The 22,203-nt window shown below is 47.1% G+C and overlaps 1 protein-coding gene across 2 annotated transcripts; it reads left to right on the top strand.

Moving 5' to 3' along the window:
* The first annotated feature begins 4,576 nt into the window (after positions 1-4,576).
* On the top strand, positions 4,577-15,994 carry LHX8 (LIM homeobox 8). Of its 2 annotated transcripts, XM_027651682.1 has the most exons (9): positions 4,577-4,834; positions 5,670-5,831; positions 6,003-6,161; positions 8,909-9,030; positions 10,416-10,636; positions 11,093-11,196; positions 13,664-13,759; positions 14,446-14,629; positions 15,391-15,994. In XM_027651682.1, exons 2-9 carry the CDS (start codon positions 5,751-5,753, stop codon positions 15,465-15,467), a joined length of 1,044 nt encoding a protein of 347 aa, XP_027507483.1. In that variant the 5' UTR covers positions 4,577-4,834; positions 5,670-5,750; the 3' UTR covers positions 15,468-15,994. The 2 variants fall into 2 exon arrangements, with proteins under 2 accessions (XP_027507483.1, XP_027507484.1); XM_027651683.1 differs by lacking the exon at positions 6,003-6,161.
* Positions 15,995-22,203: the final 6,209 nt, after the last annotated feature.

The raw sequence follows: 22,203 nt of genomic DNA, 5'->3' as shown, positions 1-22,203 counted from the left end.
CCTTTGCCCTGTGAGGGGCAATCGCCAGTGCGGCCAGAAACAGGCTGCAGCCCCGGCTCTGCCCCCGCGGCTGCCCGCCCGCTCGGCCCGGACCAGGCGCCCGTCGAGCCGTGCCCGGGGCCACGGAGGGTCCCGGCCCGACCCGGCCCATCCCGCCCGGCACCGCCTGCCGGCCACTCTCTGTCGCCAGCCGCTGTCGCGCCTCAAGCCGCCCCCTCTTCTATGCGTCGTTCCCCGCAACCTCCGTCCTGCCAGTGCTGCAGCCCCGGCAGCGATCGCGGCCCGCGGGGCCGGAGCAGGCTTGTACGAGTGCCGGGGCAGGGGCGATGCGGGACCGGAGCAGGGCCCTGTGAGCCCCGGGGAGTGGGCGGCGTGTGCCGCTCACGGTGCCGGGAGGAGCGCACTCCCAGCCCCGCGGACACGGTGTCCGCGCCGCCGCCGGGCGGGACCCCGAACCCACCGAGAACGGGCTCCGCGGGGGAGCCGGGAGGATAGAAGGTTCTCATTATAGACCTGCCCGGGTCCCAGCGCAGCACCCTCCGCTAAGGGCCGCGCTGCGTCCTGTGGAGCGAGCTGTGGGGAGCCACCGGTGCGCCCGGCCGTCGGTGGCACCGACCCCAACCGGGCCCGGCCCGGACGGAGCAGGGATCGGAGCAGCTGGATAGCCCACTGGGCTCAGAGATCACTCCCGGGGAAGCCCTCCTGCTGCCGCAGCCCCTCCGGTGTTTTGCGAAGCCCGTCCAGGGCGGGAGTTCCCGCAGTGCCCCCAGCCCGCTCCCGGGGTCCCTTGTCCACATCGACGGTGAGCGAAGGAGCTGAAAACCTTCCGAGCCTACTGCGACCCCGCGGCCCCCCGACTCCCCCGACACAGGCGGTCCCGGGTCTCCTGTCAGAGAGTGTTTATTCATCGCATAAACAGAAGCGAAAGGAATCAGGTGGGCAGATCCGATAGCTCGGGGGAACCTTACGGGCCCTCCAGCATGGAGTTACCGTGATCACTGAAACCAGAACATCCTTACAACGTTGTGACTGTGTATTTATAAACAACTCGCCATGGCTTCCAGCTTGGCTTTGCCTTCCATTAAGGCAAATGCTCTTTTACATAATATGATCACTGTTCTAATTTCCTCTGTCCCCAGCACTTTCCCTGAGTGACAGCGTGACATAATTAGCAGACGCCTAAAAAGTCAACTTCTAGACGAAGTGTTCACCGCGATTTCAGGAACGCAGACATGCAACACTTGATTTGAACACACACGGTTTTCATCCAGATAACGTGTTCAGAGTACAGCGACCAAAAGGTGAAATAAGTAGATTTGAATAAATGAAGAAAAAAATATTGCAGTTACACACTGGGATGCCACAATTACTCCCTGCGCTTCCCTCCACAGTGCAAGGGCCAGCGCTGTAAAAAGATGCAGGGCTGCATCCCACTGACTCCTTTCTTGCCTTCTGCCCTCCCCATCCCCTACGTTTTCTTTCTGAAGGGAAGAAATAATTTAAAAAAAAAAAAAAAAGCAAAAAACACCCCCAAACAAACAAAAGACTAAAAGAGAACCAACAAATTGCATCAAGTTCTGGGTGTTGGTACAGGAACCACTGGCTCAGGAATCCAGTTAAGAAATAGAAATTTTGCCCCTAGACTGATCTCGTCGCTCAAGATTAAGCAACACAGAGCTCCACACTGGAAAAGCCGTGAACAAAAGCCGCATGTCTGTAGCCCTGGAAGATCCTGGACCCACAAACCGGAGACAGACAGCCTGGCCCAAGGAAAGTGCATTGCACTGATTTGGAAAACAAGTCATTGGTAAGAGACTAGATTCGTTTGGTTTCCGTTAAACCAGCTCAGGACCAAGAATCCAGGGCTAGTCCAAACCCTGCAACTTTTCCCAGTGGCTGGAGCCAGTGGGGATGCAAACTCAAGAGAGAGCAAGCCTAAGGGCACTGATTCGGTTCCTTCTTCCCCAGCCCACAGAGGCCCCACAGCCCAAGACAACGGCGATCTACAGATGGAAAATCTCTGGATATTTGCAGGTGTGCAGACACCCAAGTAGTGTAAGGAGATGACTGAGACAAGACAGGAGGTCTTGCGAGGAAGTGAACCTCGTCCCGTACGGGTGTGGGGCTTCCCTCTCCCAGCCGTCCCTCCCTCCTGCTCTCTCCTGCCAGCAGCTGGGGGGAGGGGGGCAGAGAGGGAGTGTGAGGGGGCACGGGGCAGCACTGCTGCGGGGATCGCGCGTCCCCGCTGTCCCCACGGCCCTGCGAGGTCCCGCAGCTCCGCACCCGCCCCGCCGCGTCCCGCGGGCAGCCTGGAGGGACCCGCCGGGCGGGCGCTGGGATGCGCCGCCCGAGCACCGACCGCGCCGTGCCCGGCCGGGAGTGGGCGCCCGGCTCACCGCGGCCCCGGTCTCGGTGCCCGTTTATCACAAGCTGACCACAGTGGCAGTATTAATGTCTCACGGGACTTGTTTTAGCGGGAGAACAGACTCCAGAGAGAAGCACCCAGCCACATGTGCTTGCGTTCGGTGCAGTCTCTGATGAAGGAGTCCGTATGCCAACACTCTCTCGTTAAAACAGCCCTAATTCTCGTCGTGCTGTGTGTACCGTCAAACATTTAAAAGATCTCTCCTGTGTGTGAGTGGCGAACGCTCCCACCCACACACGTCCTGGCTTTACTGTTGAGAGAGAGGTATTGGAACCAGACGCAGTCCCCGTCGGAGGGTCCCGCTGGAGTCTCTCGCTCCGCTCTCGGCCTCGGCAGGACCAGACCGGGGCCACCCTATCCGTCCCTCGGCAGGTTCCTCTTCCCTCCCGAGACTGCGACGACTCCCCGCGGGGTCCTACCCGGCGCCCCAAAAGGGGGCACATCCTTCCGATGTGCATGGAGACGGCAGCGGGAGAGCAGAGCTCGCAGAGTCGGGAATTCCCTGAAGACTGCGTGTCCGCCTGTTTACATCTCTTCAGAAAACGATGCAGGAAATATTCACTAAAATATCGAGGGCGTGTAATTTAAGCGATGAAGTTTAGATTGCTCTTCGGAGAGATGGGTGATATAAGTGCACGGGCGATGCACGGGTGAATCCTGGATAAGTAAGCCCATGCACTTTCCACGTCCACCCTGTAGACGTTATCGCGTTTCTTCTCGGAAATAACGCCTCTCCTTAATTAGCTCGGCAAAACCGCTCGCCTCTCGCGAAGCCACTCCGGCCATAGCAATAACCCGGCTCTGCTGCCGGACTGTTCTCTGGACGCGTTTTCCTCTCGACTCCTCGCACCTCCCGCGCCCCGGGGCCGCTGACCCAGCCTGCGCAGCCCTTGGGGAGGCCCCAGGTGAGCCCCGACAAGCACCGCACCCCCGCAGCGCGCCCCACTGCCCCGCCTCCGCGGAGACCCTCGCACTGTGCGGGGCTGCCCCGGAGCCTGGGGGCGGGCGAGACCGGGGCGGCCAGTGCAGCCGCACCCGCTCGTCTCCTGGTGGAGCCGGCGCCGGACACGGTACGAAACACGGAGATTTCCCACACACTGCTTTTCCTCCAACACCGCAGTATGAATTACCGCTGCTCGTAATCTCACGATCGTCGCGGGGGCACAGCGCGGAGACTGACTTTGTAGGCTCCTACCGCAGTATTTCCAGAGAGAAAAGGTACACAGGAAGGGAGTTATTTCATAGAAATCTAACCCTCAGCTCTCCGCGGAGCGCACACCAACCTCATGAATTAACTCGTTGACGGCGCAGGAAAACGACCGACAAGCAACAACTTCGACTCTGCTACCGGCCGTGCCCGTCCCGCCGCGCCCGGGCTCACCACGGGCTCTCATCACGGTGGCCCGGCTCCTCCACGATGCATCCCTCGGAGCCCCCCGTCAGGTGCTCATTTTCTGTCGCGCCGTCTGCGACAGACGATAGCGGTGCTGTCGTGCCTCTCTCATTCACGGACGGGGAGATCCGCGCGGAGGGCAGGATGGGAGCCCGGCGGGATCCGCGCTGGAGCGGCTCCGAGCCGAGCGCTCCGCCCCGCCATGACCCGCGGGGCCGCCCGAGCACTCGGCCGGTTGCGCCTCGACCAGCCCCGCCGCGGACGGGGAGCAGAGCCCGAGCGGGAACCCCGCTGCGCTGGGGCCCCAGAACGCGCCGCGAGGGGCGGGTACCGGGCGCTCTGCGGGGCCGCAGCCCGTCGCCCGCGGAGCGGGTGATCAGGCCGGGCCTGGGGGCCGCGGGACCTGACCCCGCGAGTCCGCTCGACCGGGTCCGAGCTGAGGATTGCGCGAGCAGCTCCGGGCCATCCGGGGAGACGCCCGAAAACCGGCTCCGGGCCAGCATGGGGGCGGGCCGGGGCCGGGCCGGGACTCCCAGGGGCCGGCGGTGTCTATATTCCCCGCCGCCACTCGGGGCTCGGGCCGCTGCGCCGAGGGTCGGTCGCCGTGTACTAAGCCACGTCGAGGCCAGAACAAACTCCAGAGCTCTACTTGCCTCGCTGAGGTAGCGGTGTCGGGGACAGCGGGAGTGAATGTCTGTGCGATTCTGCCAGGGTTCGATCGGTTAAAAGCGCTGGACAAACGAGTGATTGACGGGACATCCTGGCATTACGGTGACTCGGCACAGCTCGTTCACTTATGGTCCTGCAGGATCGAGCCCAGGGATTTCAAACAGCGGTCATCTTTTTTAGAGGGAGAAAAATAGGGGGCTTCTCCTTTCACACAGCTCCTCAAAAGGAGAATTCCCTTTTATCAAGCCCATCGTGTTTGTAAATGTACGGGCAGTTCTCTCAGTTCGCTTTACCGAGACTCAACGACGTGTTCTGCATCCATGGTCAGGCGGAGCTGAAACAAAGAGGTGAGGGAGAAGATGGAAACATAACGATAAGTTTAATTAAAAGCAGCTGGCTGGTTAAATACGTGCCGAGGAGCAGACACCCGGTTATTTACCTCACTTGTGATGGACAAGCTGCTGCTTTATTTTCCTCTGATGCCTGAGAACTGCATCAGTGTTTGGTGTGAGGGAATACTGCGGACAAGATTTGTGATCGTGGAGAACGGGTGCCGTAACTCACGGCTGCTCACGGAGAAACGCGGGCTAGTTCTGCAGGTAGTGGGGGGAGCCAGCCTCCGCACCCTCTGTTCGGGATGCCACCGGGACACTGGTGTTAATCTGCAACACCTGTGGGAGCTCAGAGCCGGAGAAACGCTTCGGCAGCTCAGGTGGTTCTATTTTAGCTTAATGAGAAAGGTTTTATCACGGGATCTCGGAGGCATTAGCAGGAGGACAAGTAGTGAGGTGGGTGTAGGAGTTGGGAGTGTGAGCTACAGGAATTCGCCTGGGCTTTGCGATTTTGGAGTGTGGAAAAATCGTTCCTGTCACATGGACTGTCGGTTTCCGCCGTATTTATCTTCTTCGCTCATAGGGAAACGTAATTGAAACCTGTGTTTAGACTGGGGCGGCGGGGGGAAGCTGTGGTAAATGATGAAGACGAACGGGGGGATTCTCTGGGGTTTTTTTGTTGCTGTTTTTTGTTCATGATGATGTTGGGGGGGTTCTCCCCCCGCACTAAACCCGCGCGGGCTCGCTGGTGGTGATAACGGCCCCGACGCGCTGGAAGGCGGGTTCTGCGCAGGAGGTGAGGCCAGCGGGGCAGGTCCACCCACTTGAAAACAAAACTTTTTTCCTGCAGGCGCTGAGAGCAGAGATCGGCGCGGGGTCCCCGGAGCCGGCTCGCCGCCCGCCGGGGGCTGGTATGCGGTAGGGCAGGGCCATGTATTGGAAGAGCGACCCGATGTTCGTCTGCAGGCTGGAGGACAAGGACCTGCCCGCGCTCGGCGGCCCCGCGGAGAAGGTGCGCGGGCGGGGGACGGCGCGGTGCGGTTGGTGGGTCTGGCGGGTCTGGCGGTCCCGGGTGCGGCGCTCCCGGCGGGGCCCGCAGGTGCCGGTGGGCCGGGCTGGGCCGGGCGGCGCGGGGTTCCCGGGCGGGACCGGGGTTGACCGCGGTCTCCACGCGCTCCCGCAGGCCAGCCCCGCAGCGGCTGACGAGGACTCCTGCTCTTCCTCTGCCGCACTGTCGCCCTCCTCCTCGCCGCGGTCCATGGCCTCGGGCTCGGGCTGCGCCACCGGCAAGTGCGTGTGCAGCAGCTGCGGCCTGGAGATCGTGGACAAGTATCTGCTCAAGGTAAGGGCGTCCAACCCGGAGCCCCCCGCGGCCGGCGCTCGGGCTGCCGTGGGGAGCCTGCCGGGGCCGCCTCGGCGAGCCGGGCCCGGCGGGCTCCGAGGGTACAGCTCCCCGGGCCGGGCCATCGCCGCGGCTCAGCCCTCCCCTCTCGGGACACGGGAGCGGCACCGCGGAGCCGCAGCGCGCTCGTTCGCCAGGGTTCGGGCCAGAGAGGGAGCCCGAGCTGCCGTCGGTGTTTCAGGTGACGCTCCCGGTGCTGAGGTGTGTTTGGCGTGCCGGGAGGAGCGGGGACGGGAACGAGCGGTCCCGACCGCGGTGACTCCCGTGCGCTCTCGGTCAGACGGCGGTGGCGCGATCTGTGTGTCTACTAAAGTAGATCTAGGGATCGTCATGAATCTTAAAGCCAAAAATGCCTCTTGAGAAATGTGTAAATAAGTTATTCCTGTAAAAGGTAGTCAAGTAGTAGTTGTGAAGAAAACGAGCAGTGTGTGTGCCAAGCAGCTCTCCTTCCCTAGCAGTCAGGACCGAAAAGTCCATTTAAAATCAAACAAAACCAAGTGAGTTTAAACATAAAGTATTACGGGGGGGCGGGGGACGTTAGGGTGTGTGTCTGTGTCTGTGCTATTTGCCTTCTGTATTAGAGCTGTTAAAATTATTCTAGATCGACTTTTGTCCCTTTTCCTTTCAAAAGTGAGATTATACGATCGTAGCAGAGTCACTTGATTCCATCAGCCTTATACAAAGTAGTTGTATATTTGCCAGGTGACAGTCGGTGACACCGCTGGAAGCATCTCGGTGGTGTTATTAGATCATTCACTTAGCTCTTGGTTGGGGTGGGGTCGTTCAAGGAAGATGTGTGCTGGGCTAGAGCTCATTTAAAGCGGGGTCAGTGCAGGAGCTGCCACGTACTCGTGGTCCAGGTGATCTGGTCCACCGTGCATCAGCTTGGGCTGGCAGAGAATGGGAGGTTGGACGGATAGCAGAGCTGACTCAAACTCTGTTCCAGCCCGGTTCCCGTTACCTTCTGTGACGCTTTGGCAGCCTGTTTATCGTTTGCTGATCACCTTTGCCTCCTTTCTGAAAAACTGGGATAACGGGACTTGGGGCAAAAGGCCTCTAAATGATTTAGCCTTGAGTTTCAATTAGCTGTTACAGCTTCCTGTGTAGGCAGAGGGGAATCTGTGCTGGTATGCTGCTGTGTCCAGGTGCAGCATGGCTTCAGCCCTGTCAATTAACAAGTAGGAACACAGACAACTAACATTAAATGAGATAACAGTGGAAGCTGTTGGTGTCCTGCTCTGTGGAAGAGCATTGGTTGGGCTCCAAAGAAGAGGCAGGGACATGACAACCTGCTCTGAGGCTGGGTTGTCGGCTCAAGCTCTGCAGATCTGCACGGGCTCCTCTTGCCTGTGCTGGGGCTTAGTGTGGGTCTGGGGAGGCCTAGGGAGCCTTGGCATGGCAGAACTGGCTGAGGGGCAGGCTCAGTCTGGCCCAGCGCTGCCCCCCTGCTCTGTGGCCCTTCTAAGAGATAGTTAGGAGAGTGGGTTCGGTGACAGCTGCTATCAACAGTTTCATATTATATTGTGGTGTAAATTTGTCAGCTTACGGGAAGGTGGCTGCCAACAAGGATAATAGTTGGGAAAGCATTGGGCAACTGCAAACCGCAATGTTACAGCCTGAAGAATGACTGAAATGAGTGATTCCAGCATGACTGTTGGAGTTGATGCCTCACTTTCTCTGTGGTTTCTTTGGCAGAGCTCCGATGAAAGGCATATTCTGTGTTATTTAAAATCTGCTTTGCTATAGGTAATATATGGGCTGTTTGGTATGAGATGAGAAATCGGCTTAGGAGAAAAAAAATTATAAAATCTAAACCTAATCATTGCTTGGTTTACAGGATTTCTCCTATTCAGCATGGGATTATCCAGAGGGTTCTTGCTTAATTTGTATGGTCGCTGAGAGTCTTGGGTTGTCAAATTATTTATTTAGGTGATGTGCAATGTCTGGGCAACAAAGAGTTCCCTTTATAGGAAAGCAGATATTAAGATAATTGTTCTCAATGTATTTGCACCAAAATTGTATGTGAGTTTTCACAAATGCTGGTTTCTGCTGCATTCCACTAATGTGTTTAGTTTTGCTATGGATATATTGAAGATATGTTGAAATTGCTATTAAAACAAGTGCTGCTGTTTTGAAACTCGTGCTCCATTCATCAGCTTTGTTTTAACAGAAATCTGGTAAATGAAGGTGTTGTTCATGGTGTGTTTCTATTTGATGGATTTTCTCCCTCCTGCCCCCTTCAATATTCACATCTTAAAATTTCAGATCACTTTGCAAAGTTTAGTTTTTCTTAGGCAGGACGTTCTACAGACTGGGAAATAAAAGTACGTAACTTAGCTGCCTTTGCAAGTTCATGTAAGGCCAGAACTTGCTCTGTTACTCTAATGCTATGAGAACAGAACTGGGCACAAAATATCTACGTGGAACTTGAATCTCTTGCTTCCTCTTCTGATGCTTTTAATTACAAAACCATGAAAGCTTATTCTAAAGATCTGCATCAAATTAGTTAACCCTTAATATGCATGCAGTTCTTTAGGAAAAATGTTTTGCATTCAGGATCATTTTTCTGTGAATCATTGTACATATAACTTTTGACCTTGTCTGGAGAAAAAAAAGGGTTTGTAAATACAAGATATAATATTGGAAACACAAGCACTGAGGGTTATTTTTCTGTTGGGTTTTTGCAGGTAAACGACCTCTGCTGGCACGTACGCTGCCTCTCCTGCAGCGTTTGCAGAACGTCCCTGGGAAGGCACACCAGCTGCTACATCAAAGATAAAGATATCTTCTGCAAACTGGATTATTTCAGGTATATCATTCAGGAACATAATTTATCAGATAACTTGTTACACTTGCTTGTTACTCTTCACTTAAGCCACAACTGAAATGCACTTGAGGCTCTTTCTTGTTTATTTTCAGTGGTTTAAACTCTGACTTTTCTTGTGGAGGGACTTGGGGAGCCTCAAGTCTGTATGATGTAACAGCCTGCTAAGTCTCCCCTCTGCCCTTCCACTCTTGTGCACAGCTGCTGCATTTGTACCATCACTTCTGTATGCACGGGGGAAAAAAGGTCGGAGTCCTGCCACAGTATGAGTGTATCATATGTGCAGAGAATCACCCTTGGGTAATGGTGGCCGAGAATGCAAGGTAGAGTTGAGATGATGTTCGGAGAAGTGCTTCTCTGGTATGGGACTTAGGGCATCACATGGATCTGCAAAATCAAGCCAGGAAAAATCCCGCGATCTTTAAAAGAATCTTTCAGCAGTTATACCTTTCTGTGATCAATTTGCTTTAGAATGTGAAGCATTAAGGCCTAATTCTGTAAGGAAGAATATTATTTACATGGGTTGGCAATGTAAGTACTCAGGATGCCAAGTCTTTGATATATAAAGTAGCAAAAATTGTTGCTGTTAATTTTGATGTGATTGCTAGTACTTCACGAGTTTGATTGCGAGACCAAACTATTTATGGGATTCTCACCTGTGCCATGAATAGATTACATCCAGCTAGTCAGGTTTGACGCTGAGAGAGAGGAGGGGGGCAGACTGAATGCTGTGAACTTCTGGAAACACTAAGTTTTGTGAGACTTGAAAAAAAGAACTTGAGTCTGCAAAGATTTTCAAGACAAATTCTTATCTAAATAATCAACATATCTGGGTGGCTAGTTTCCTCTTCAAAGAGAAATATTCTTCTCTAATAATGTAAATACTTGCAGATATTTGAATTTATTTAGAAATCATAATGCGATGTTAATTGAGGAAATAACTATGAAAATACAGGTTTTCTCCCTTCTGCTGAAGGTGCTGAATGATTAGTGAAGGATGATGTAGCTAAATATAATAATTCAGACTACCCCTAGAGTGGTGTAAATACATTTGAATAACTGGGAGAATTTTGAACACAGTCAGCTGTTTCCCTCTCTCTGGAATTTTTAAGAGTAATTATATCTTTGTAAAAAGGAAAGATGAAGAGCTGTGACTTCACGTAGCAGTTAAAATGCTTCAATTTTGCTTTTTGCCTTATGAAAATACTAACCTCTGTATTTCATTAGTGGTCTTGCCTTAAGCAGTCCCTGTGCTCAGCTGGGGTCTCGGCTGCGCTGCCACACCGTGGTCACCTCTACCCCTGCCCGAGCCCGGCTTTGCTCGGGGCGGTCGCGTCCGGCTTCACCCCCGGTTGCCGTTCTCGTTGCAGGCGCTACGGCACCCGTTGCTCCCGCTGCGGGAGGCACATCCACTCCACCGACTGGGTCCGGCGGGCCAAAGGAAACGTGTACCACCTGGCGTGCTTTGCATGCTTCTCCTGCAAAAGGCAGCTTTCGACCGGAGAGGAGTTTGCTTTGGTTGAAGAGAAAGTCCTTTGTAGAGTACATTACGACTGCATGTTGGACAATCTGAAAAGAGAAGTTGAAAATGGTAACATAGTGCTTTTGTTAAGAACTATGTTTGTGGTTCAGTTTTAATTAAATTGTTGGGTTTTACTTCATCTTCCTTATTTAGGGGTAATTGCCTGGCTTTAGTAAGACTGGAAGCACAGGTTCTTGAATTAAAATAATGTGCAAATTATTTCATGTTCTAATTTTTTTTTGAGTTTGTATAACTTGTTTTCTATCCTAAGGAAAAGAAAGCAGTAGTATATCTTGTTGATAAAATATCATGCTAGATTTATTTCTTCTCTCACTTGAAAGGGAGTCATTTGGGGTATAATCTGTAATGATGCCAGACCAATTTAACTTTGAATAGAATATGGCTTTTTGAAGCTGAAATTCAGCTGACCAAGTGCTGTTGGTTATTGTTGGAGAACAGTCTGACTTATGAATAACATCACTGTGAATGTGTAGTGGCAGTATTGTTTTCTTTTTAATGTTTCAGGTAATGGGATTAGTGTGGAAGGAGCATTACTAACAGAACAAGATGTGAATCATCCAAAACCAGCAAAAAGAGCTCGGACCAGCTTCACAGCAGACCAACTCCAGGTAGAGGCAGTGCTAAAAACTTGCGTAGCTCAGGTTTATGCAGGACGTAGGTGCTGAACCAATAGGAAGTTGGATGCATAGGGGAAGAAACTTTAAAGCTTGAATGCTTTAAACTATTTCATAAACTATCAAGACACAGCATGTTTCTGGAGTTGTTTGTTAGCTTCAGCAGTTTAATATGAAATAGTACTCTGCAAGCTTTTTATTTCCCTGGGGGCAGACAGTAATTCTGCAGAGTGGAAACAAAAAGGTTGTTCTATTTAGATTGCTCAGTGAAATCTATTTAATCAGCAATTTACATCACTAAACATAATAAAGACAAAATATTTTTAGAATTATGTAATGTGAAAAGTTGTACTAAAGATGGGTACTGTATGTGACTTCAAAACATTAATAGGATGGAAGTTGTAATTTTGTTGTAATGACTGCATCCGCTCTGCTTTCAAGGCTTCTTGTCTTGTTGCTGCCTTGTCAAGAGTTAGCTCTGGAGTATCTCAAGAGGAATTATTTTGCCCTCTGGATCACACTTCACTTAAATTAGCTTTCTAGGGAAAAACATCAGGACTAGGGCCAGCTTACAATGAAAGGGGTGATAGTGAGACCAGATTTAGGGATTTCAACCTGCATGAGAAGGAAGCTGCGGCTTTCTGCCTAATCCTAGCTATACATCGCTGCTTTCACTTTATATCAGGTTTTTGAATTTCTGGTGACAATGTGAGTTCTGTTTTGTTGGCCTGTCCTCCTCTTTTTTGTGGTGAAAACAGTTGAGAAAAATCTAATGCTGAGGAGTAATAACATGTGGGGTGTTAAAGCAGTGCTGTATAATGGGACATGGGGCTGTTTAAAGTTTGGTTTTCTATTTCAGTAGTGACTAGAGACAGAAGGTGGTAACACAAAGGAATCATTTTAGTAATAATCCAACAGATGCACAGGGAAGGCTTGGACATTGAGCTTGAACTTCTGCAAAAGGGGACTTTCTTTTCTGGCACTATCTAAAAGGGAGATAGGCCCAGCCATCAGGGCAGGAACTGTATTCAGGGCTTCTTTCCAGCTGCTGTCATTTAGGTGGATTTTAACATACTTCAGCAGGTGTTTGAAATCTTAGGGCTCCTTCTTATTTAATGACACTTTTTATCTGCTTGTTGCACCTCTGTGCCTATCTTTGAGGCTGGTATAAGAGTTTGAATAGGAGAAGCATCATATGGATAAGTGACTGTCAGAGTGGCAGCATGTTACTGCACACCTCACCAAGTACTTGTACAAAAGGATGTCCATGCATTTTGATGTTTATGTTCTATAGCACATTCTGTTACCTAAAGGGGCTCCAAGAGAGCTGGAGAGGCACTTTGGACAAGGGCATGGAATGACAGTACAAGGGGCTTCCCCCTACCAGATGGCAGAGTTAGATGGGGTATTGGGAAGGAATTCTTCCCTGTGTGAGGGTGGTGAGGCCCTGGCACAAGTTGCCCAGAGAAGCTGTGGCTGCCCCATCCCTGGAAGTGTCCAAGGCCAGGTTGGATGGGGCTTGGAACAATCAGGTCTAGTGGAAGACATCCCTGCCCGTGGCACAGGGTGGAACTGGATAGTCCCTCCCAACCTAACCCATTCTGTGAAGCAGCAGAAAAGTAAATAGTTTCTGAATGTGGAGAGCAGAAATCTGAATCTTCAAAGATGAAGCCAGACAAAATTTGCAGGGTCAAATCAAGGGTCAAAAATCCAAAAATGAGAAACTAATGCTCTTGAAATTGCTGAAGATATCCTGCAGAAATCCATGAAGCCTTACTTCCATAAACTGGGCAAATCCTTAAAGCCTCTGAAAATGTTCAGGATGCAGGCCAAGTTGACATCTACTTACTCAAAAAAGTGTAATTCATATCCTAATAACAAGTGTTGACTTCAGTTTTCTGTAAAAAGATGAGTGGAACCAAATCATTGCAAAGGGAAGATCAGCCAAGGTGGAGTCCCCTCTGTTCCTTGGATTGGTTAAAGGCAAAGAAAGCACAAAATGCTTCCCACTCCTGCATCCTCCGCAAAGATAAAAAGAAAGTCAAGTTGCTCCATCTAATACAAGGTGCAGATACTGATTAACAAGTTCAGGGCAGTGGATCATGGCTCATCCCCTCCTTATGCTGTGATCTGCTGCTATAGGCTTTTCTTTATTGAGTGTATTTGAATCACTTTGCAGTGAATTTTCTCATATAGTTCTTTTAATGTATTCTTACAGAGCACCTCCTCCAAGCAGAATCTGTTTTTTTCATTTCTGGTGAATGTCACAGCTCAGTTAAGCATAGTAAGAGTTTGTATTTTGGCTTTGGGGGATTTTTTTTTTACTTTATGTATTGCGGGCTGTCTGGAGACTGGTGATTACAACAGTTTCCTGAAGACAGACAAGGAGTAGGACCATCGTCTGAGAGGAATCTAATGCTACTTTCAACACAAATGATCCTGCAATCTCTCGCCTTTTCAGGTTATGCAAGCACAGTTTGCTCAGGACAACAATCCAGATGCACAAACGCTTCAGAAACTGGCAGAAAGAACAGGCTTGAGCAGGCGTGTTATACAGGTAACAGTGCAAAGTTACTTGATTAACAAAGTCTGGTACTTATCCATTGGAAATGCTTAATGACAGTTTTCTCCATGTAGTTATTCTGGCATGGAAAAAGATCTGATCTGGCAATTATAACATTAGACAACATCCTTAATCAGGAATAGGTCTAGAACAAGCATGGTAATTTGGAAAACTCACTATATTCCTCTTGTGCTTTGTGTGGAGTATTCGCCTTCTGTGAAGAAACTTCTCAGCTTAAATAGTATAGAAATTGGCACTAAGTTATTCTAAATAGAAATATCTGACTGTAATAGTCTGTTCTTAAGACTTGCACTCTTTTTGAAAATGTGTTGTGTATGACATGTTAGGAGCAAGTGAATTTTTAGTCATTTGTTCTAGAGAGCAGAGTTAAAATATATACCCATGCCATCCAAAACTGAAACACAGACTTGGAATCTTTGCTTGAAGATGTCTCTCAGCAAACATTATATGGATGCTTTTTTATACATAAGTATGATTTTTAATAGATATTATATATATATATGTTAATATAAATACAAATAAGTTTGGAGTTCCTTTGGCTCATTCTAGCCTGAAAGATTGACAGTGTGTTTCTATAGAAATGAGATATCTGGCAGGTTGTTGTTGTGCTAGTGTCGAATGCAATCTGTCAACATGATGTACCTTTCCCTGCTTTTCAGGTGTGGTTTCAAAATTGCAGAGCACGCCATAAGAAACATGTTAGTCCTAATCATTCATCTACTGCTCCTGTCACTGCAGTTCAGCCCTCCAGGCTGTCTTCACCCATGTTAGAAGAAATGGCATACTCTGCATATGTACCCCAGGATGGGACTATGCTGACTGCTCTGCACAGCTACATGGATGGTAGGTGTTAACAGCTTTGCTGTTTTTCTCCTAGTAAAATCATTATCAGCTGCAGCAAGAATGGTCTACCAAGTACTGATTAAAATGGATTAAAAATCCTAATGGATTTTTAATTTTTAGTATTCTCTATAGAATATAGCAATACCGTACTTGCTATTTACACCTTATTAAGAAAGCAGTCGCTCTTCATTGTAAGAGCATGGCTGAAGATCTGGGTGTGAAAACCACTGCTTGTGCTTCCTCCAGACTATTAAAACTATAATGAGAAATTAAACACTTATTTAAACATCCACACCATGCATTTTAATAATACGTAATTTTAATGAAAACTGTTTACCACTTGCTCTCTGGCTCTTACCCCACGGACTGTAGAGATGCTCCACCCAGCAACTTCTCTGAGAGCTTCACCTTCCCTCACAGTAACACACAATGCGGGAGGGGGAGAACCTGGTGGTCAGAAGTGCTTTAGTCATTGTGTCTTACGACCCAGCAAGTCAACAGCTTTGGCCCCTATTTGTGGTTAGGAGGGACTGTGAAGATTTTTGGGAGAATCAGTCTGAGCTGCATGTGTGGCCCGAGCTGTTTTTCTCCAAAGCGGTGGTGTAAGGTGGGCTGTGGGTGGAGGAATGAGGATGCTGGGCTAGGGGAAACAGAGCGTACAACAGGGTTGGGACAGTGAGCTGTCACTCCCCAGTGGGATTTACTAGCTTATAATCTTTTTCTACTCTGATGAAATTGACTGGTAATGTTTGTTTTTGTAGCTCATTCACCTACAGCTCTTGGACTCCAGCCTTTGCTACCCCATTCAATGACACAGCTGCCACTAAGCCACACCTAATTCCTTTCTGTCAGGGATATAAGCTATTAAAGATGTAACCTTAAGTCATAGTGTATTGAAAATATCATTGGAAAGACATTAATGTTAACTTTTTATTTAACACCTAAAGCATTTTCAAGATAACTTTTGCTGCCCAGGTATGTAAGTATATTTAGCCTGCAAGACACTTTTATGGATTCTGCATAAATAACTATTACATTGTTTACAAGCCTTATTAAACACCTTTTTGTATTGTCTGGAAGTAGTCCACTCTAGTTATGTGTGTGTTAATTTATTTGTCATCAAAAGAGCACTTTGCCTAAAAGAAAGGACTGACAATTGTGCAAAATGTTTACAATTCTTTGTGAAATTGTAGTTTATCATTAGTTTGTATCTGTAAGTTATTGCTAAAAGTATTACCTGTATTTGAGTTGTATACAGCCTATATGTTAAAGCTTATTTCTGTGAGTTTACAAAAATAAATTTTGGTTGCAAATATTTTCAAAAAGAACTGAATAAAGTTTCTGCTGTAGCATGCCAAGCAAAAATGTTGCTGTGTTTATGGCTAAACTGTGATCATTTGTCAAGTGTTTAACTTGAATCTTCAATTTTAAGAGAAGGTCCCTGTTATACTGAGGAACATTACACCAAGGTCCTTCAGGAGGGTTCATATTTATTTCTGTTGATAGTAGTGTACACCCCAAATAGGTGGTACACAAGTGGGTATATGCAAAGCAATGCTGCTGCTGAGGGTGTACACTTGTGGGGGAAAGGAAATGGGAGATGAATAGGACAGATTTTAGACTGTGACTTAAGTTGGCAAGTGGAGAACCTGAAGTCACATCTGCTTTAAATTTTTAATATTTCCTACTTTAGCTTCTGTTCAGTGGTTTTATCTTGTGATTTTGTTAAGCAGGATGATAAATAAGATGCAATACTCAAACAGAGTCTGCTTCTTAAAAGTAAAACCTAGTTCAGCTTTTTAACTCACCTGCATATGAAGAGAGACTGGAATTCAGTCAAATGCACCACACTCTACTGTGTTTAAAGCTGCTAATGTGCTAAGACTTTGTTGCAGAGCATGTTTTGAGTCACTGATTTGATGCACAAAGGCTACCATAAATTCAACTGATTTTGTCTTCACAGACTAGTTTCCTTCTAGGATTTAAGACAGGTAGATCCCATTTGCACATTTAAACTTTATTTGCATCAGAAGGAAATCATACTTTTGAAGCTGTGTATATGTGTCCATATCCCTTTCTCTCCCAACTATGCATTAGTGTCTACTCTGAAATTCCTTAACTGTGCTGGTCAAACCATTTTCATGTGAAAAGAGTGCTTTCTCATGATGACTTTTGAGAGCATAACTTTAATAGTAAGCTCTGAATTATTCAAATTCATTAAATTAAAATCCTGACACAGTGCTTCAAGTGCTACTCATGGATGTCTGAGCTAATCTAAGTAGCAGAAGCAATCTCCTTGTACTGGCATAGTGTTTTGTCAAGGTTTATATTTTCCTGCTTTTCCTCCCCTCCCTTCTCCCCCCCACCCCTTAAAACACTCAAGACGGGCTGCAGTGGAGCTTGACTGACTTTACATTTTATTCTAGCATATGTAACATTTTATTCTAGAATATTTAACTTCTTGGTGAGAAACTTCAGGTGGAATACTGAATTCAGGATGTTGTTTCCAGTACCTAAGCTAGCTCCATAGATCACCATGCTACAAAACTGCATGCACAGCAGTAGATAAACGGGTTTGCGTTCATTTGTTGTGTCTGATACACAAGTAGGACAACCTTAGTGCTGAAGTTTTACCAGTTAAATGCTAAATAATGCTAATTTAGATGTTAACATAACTTGGTAATTTAAAATGCAACTTAGCTTGCATTGAGTTCCTTTAAGAAAAAGTAATTATTCACTCTAATTTGAAGAACTGAGTAGCTTCAGGTTGCCTGAAACAAAAGAAGTTTAAGCTTATTTGTGAAACACGTCCTTCTGTTCAGTTTCAAAGTCAGAACAGGATTAAAGTACATGGGAGCAATTTTCCTATTTCCCTATGAAAGTACGAAGCAGCATAATTTGTCTTTTGCTACTGTTCAGAGCTTGTGCAGCTATTTATAAGAGTGGCTGGGAAAATGAAGAGTTGAAAATAAGCTCTAGCAGAGAATCTGGGTGTTGTGTCTCCCTTTGCCACTGCCAGAGCCGTTTGCAGCTGGTGTTGGGTTGACAGTCTGTGGAAAACTGTGGACAGTTTTAGTCAGCTGTGTTCAACTGAGGCTGCTGCTGTAGCCTGACTTCGAATGCTTGTTTGACAAGTCTGAATGTTTGTCTTTCTCTCCTGGTTGTGCACTGGCATTTGTGACTGCTGCTGAGTTGTTCTGACCCTGGAGCCATCCTCTCTGCCTCCTGCTGTGTAAAAGAGTAACTTGGATAATGCTAGGATGAGGAAATTCACGGGCTCTCTTTGCAGAAAGGGAATGCTTCAAAAACATCATAATGATATATCTGTTTGTATGTCTGTGTGTGTGCGCGCAGGTGGGGTTTTTTTCTGTTTTCATTTGGTTTGTGCTTTAAGGTGTACTTACTTCATATGTTACTTATTGCTGTGAAGTCCTTAAGTTAAAAGAAAGAACAGTGACGTAAGCATTTCTCTTTTGCTTGAAACAGCTGACCAACTGAAGTGTGATGTAAGACATTTGAGCTTCAGTATTTATTCATTACCAGGATTAGCAGCACAGGTGGAGCAACTGAAGTCACATGTTTGGCTCCCAGTCCATTGTTTGCCTAACAGCGCTCATCTTTTCTCTTCTACTCCTGCTAATTTCTTCCACCCCCCCACCCCCCACCTCCCCCCAATAAGCCCACAGCAATTCAACAGTACTTTTGGGAAAACACCTCACAACTTCCTTTTCTGCCTGCAAATTGCACATTCCTCTGTTTACACAGTGCTCCTTGGACTTCTTCCCCACCCCTCTCATGAAGAGCTTTTCCCTGTTGGGCACACCTGTGACAATGCATCAGCTCTCTTTCAAATACTGCTGTCACATGGGTTGGTTTGTTTGGGTTGGTTTGGATTTTTTTAAAACCCTGCCACACCTCAACAGGAGCTAATCCCTTCCCCCATATAGACCTGCCATCACAAACTGCACCAATATTATTTCCCAAGTTGATCTCATGGGAGAAAGATGTCTCCTGCTCCATGCCTCCTAAAAACAAAGGTTATTACTGAAATATGGGAAACTTGTAACAGTACACCAGTATATAAAAAAGTTACATATTTTCTTATTTTAAAATTAAGCCATTGCATTTGAAAGATAGCTACTCCATTAAAAAAAATCAGTCAAGGAAGCATTTTATTTTTGTTTAATATAAGCTAACAGGTCATCCAAGAAAGTTAATCATAAAAATATCATTTAAATAGGACACAAACTGTAATATGATGAATGCAGGAATCACTGGAAGCTGCCTTTTTCACCATTTTCAGAAATAATCAGCATAAATACTGGCATTCCTAGAATATGGATACAGTCATTTAGCCAAAATATGATTTTAAGACAAAAACCTGTGTGTCTATGTTATGCATAGTTAAATCCATAAAAATGTTACCTTTCAACAGGCACTTTGATGTCTCTGCAGGAATTTTTCCAGGCGTCTAGGTGGTGGGCTGGGATGCTCAGACACAATCCACAGAAATGTTCAAACATGCCAGTGCAGGTTTCTTGTAATGACATCAGTTCAGAAGAGCTGCCACTGCTGCAAGAGAGCCCCTAATATTAAACTCACAAAGAGTTTTAACAACTTTTTCAAGCTCCAGGGGCTCAGAACCACTACAGCTGGGTGTTACACAAAGATTTGTTAAACTCTTTTGGACCATTGTTAGTGTTCTCACAAAACAATTTGTGAGCTTAAAGATACTACTATGATAACGCTGTTCCAGTACTCTGTATTTCTGTAAGAAATTGGAACTCTGTAAACTAAAAAAAAAAAAAAAAAACACAAAAAAAACCCACACAAAAAACCCAAACAAACAAACTACAAAACTCTTCTGTTATTATCATTTGGAGCAAATTAAGCATGGACCTTTCTCCTGGGATGACTTTGATTCTTTTCCAAACTTAGGCTCTTTAAAGTACATTACCTGCAGAACCCAGCCAAATCAACAGAAATGAAAACCTGGGACCTAATGAAATTAAAGTTGATTCAAGACAGGAAACTGAGTTGGTCAGATGTGTTAAAAATGATGGCAAACAGAAACTACATTACGAAGCTCTGTATTAAATAATCCCTTCCTTTCCTTCTCCAAGGTATCTGTATATGTGTGGCTTTGCAAAGGAGCATGCCAGTTCTTTGGACAAAATGCACCAAAAGCAATGTTCATCTGCAAAGTCAAACCACAAAGATGTGCACAGGTGGTACTCATCAGCCACTGGCTGAGACAAAAGCAGAAACATTTTTATCCTGGGTCTCTTTGATTGTAACAGGTCAGTTACATTATCATTTCGTTCTTCAGCAGAAATGTCAGTCAGATCACACCACTGCTGCTCTGCTGCTCTAGCCCAGAGTAGTTGCAGCACAACGACAACTCATGGTGCCAGAGCAGAGTGGAGAGGCCTTTCCTCCCCTCTCCCTGTGCAGCCAACACCAGTGCCAGCAAGGGCACCTCCCTGAGCAATGTGTGCATAAACCGATCAACTGCAGATGAGTTGCCATGCTGCATCCCACCGAGTGCTGACACAGGTTACAGGTACATAGCCCAGGGCTGCAGGGGAGGTTTATGTCACTGTATGACAGACCCCTTGGCTAGCCAAACAGAACAACCCATACAGAAGCAGGATCCCTAGAAAAGACTGGAGGTCAGACTGCTGGTACGTGGAAAAAAAACCTCTGGGTAGGTTTTGAATCCTCTGGATGTGGATTAAAGTTTCTATGGCATGCAGCCAAGATTAGATTTGAATGTAATATGAATGGCAAGAAAACCATGTGAGATAAGAAACACATCAGTCTGAAAACAAATTTAAGAGAAGGCAAGAAAGCAATTGTTAGCAAGCCTTACGTTTTCTGGAGGACAATGTAACTAATAGCTGCAGTCAGTTCCAACAGACCGTGTCTGTTAACAGGAGATACTGATGGAGTTTAAAAATATCCAGATTTTAATTAAAATAATGACATACATATGAGACACATAGTAAAGGTCCTCTATGCTCCAAAATCCCCGTACAATAACTTTTATAATACAAATGTATCTTCAGAGTTTGGGTACCCTATGTTGGATTCTGCAGGGCTATACACGATCAGTTGAACTCAAACAACGTGCTTTAAAAAACACAGTACTTTACTGTTATTGTTGCCTTCTGCCATGGTCAGAACTGAGTTTTACAGCAATGCTTCACACAACAAAAAGCATGCGGGTTTTGTTTGCTGAATTTGCATCTAATCAAATGTTAAAAAACAACAACAATGAAAAGAAACAAAAGTAAATCTGCTCTCATGAAGATTTACTGTAGAACAGCAGTGACTTTTATCAAGAGATGAAGCAACTCTAGTGTACTAGCCTGTACCTCTTCCCACATGGCATGGCCTCAGTCAGCCAAGCTGCTAACCTGCGCTCAGGGAACACCAGTGTCCCTCTGAAGATCATTTTTGCAGTTCACCTTTCAGTGTTTAGTTTGGACTGAAATGGTCTGCATGTAAACCTTCCAGGCTGAGCCATTCTTCTCTTTGCTTTGTCACAACTTTCCTTCTGCAGCAGCTGCCAGCCACCCCTCGGGACAGAGCTGGGCTGAACAAGTACTGCTGTTCACAGCCACTGACCAAGGGTGTGGCTGACTGGACTACAAATCCCCCAGCTTCCCCACCAACACTGACAACATTTAACCCTCTCTAATAAATAGTATCCTATGGCATAAGCCTCATACGTGCTCATTTTCCCTTAAATTATATATGCTGCAACTATAAATTCAAAACTTCTGTGAATGCACTTATTCACTATTCAGTCACTGAATTCCAAACACACAGCCATACTTCCAGCTTGCTTTGCTAATTCAAAAACTTTCTCTCAAGGTTTCATTGCAGTGATTGCTGAATGACAAAAGCAACTTCAGACAAGGCTGCCCACATATGGAATAACTTCCAAGGCATACTTTAATCTCGACTCCAATTTTCCCTTTGTCCTCACTCTATTGCTCCAGTTCTCCCTATGATGAAATCCATCCCCATCTCTGAAAAGCTTTTGCACAGGGTTTGGTGGTTTTGTTTTTTTCTTCCTGTCTGCGAGAAAAATGTATGTGATGGGCCACTGGCCAGATCGGGACTCACCTGCCATAGCTCAACTGTGAGTTGAGCACCTGCAGCAGCTCTGCCTGTGATGTTCCGCCAACCCACCTTGTGCAATAAAGGTTTTCCTGACCTCACACAAAGGCAGGAGAAAATCCTGACTTTTAGTGAGTCTCATAAACTCCAAAAGAGATTTATACCGAGTTCCATGGTATCATTTTGGCCAATTTAAAATACACCTTGTCTTGTATACGATCTCAATTCAGGTTTAGACAAAAAAAACATGGTTTATTATTATCTGGTTAAAAGACTTTAAATCTAAATTAAAAAACGTAATAAACAATCCTCGAGCCGCTACAAGTAAACCCAGAATTCCCCTCCATCCTGTAGCAATCAATAATAGCGGCCCCACCCAGCACCTCCTCTGCTCCGCTCCTGCACAGCCGCATCCGCCCCGCGGGTACCAAACCGCGCCCCGGCCC

The sequence above is a fragment of the Corapipo altera genome, unplaced genomic scaffold (assembly GCF_003945725.1).
Source record: "Corapipo altera isolate COAL_440 unplaced genomic scaffold, ASM394572v1 57, whole genome shotgun sequence".
Taxonomy (NCBI): Eukaryota; Metazoa; Chordata; class Aves; order Passeriformes; family Pipridae; genus Corapipo; species Corapipo altera.
Note: the sequence above shows the minus strand (reverse complement) of the source record. Positions and strands in the feature narration are given on the sequence as shown.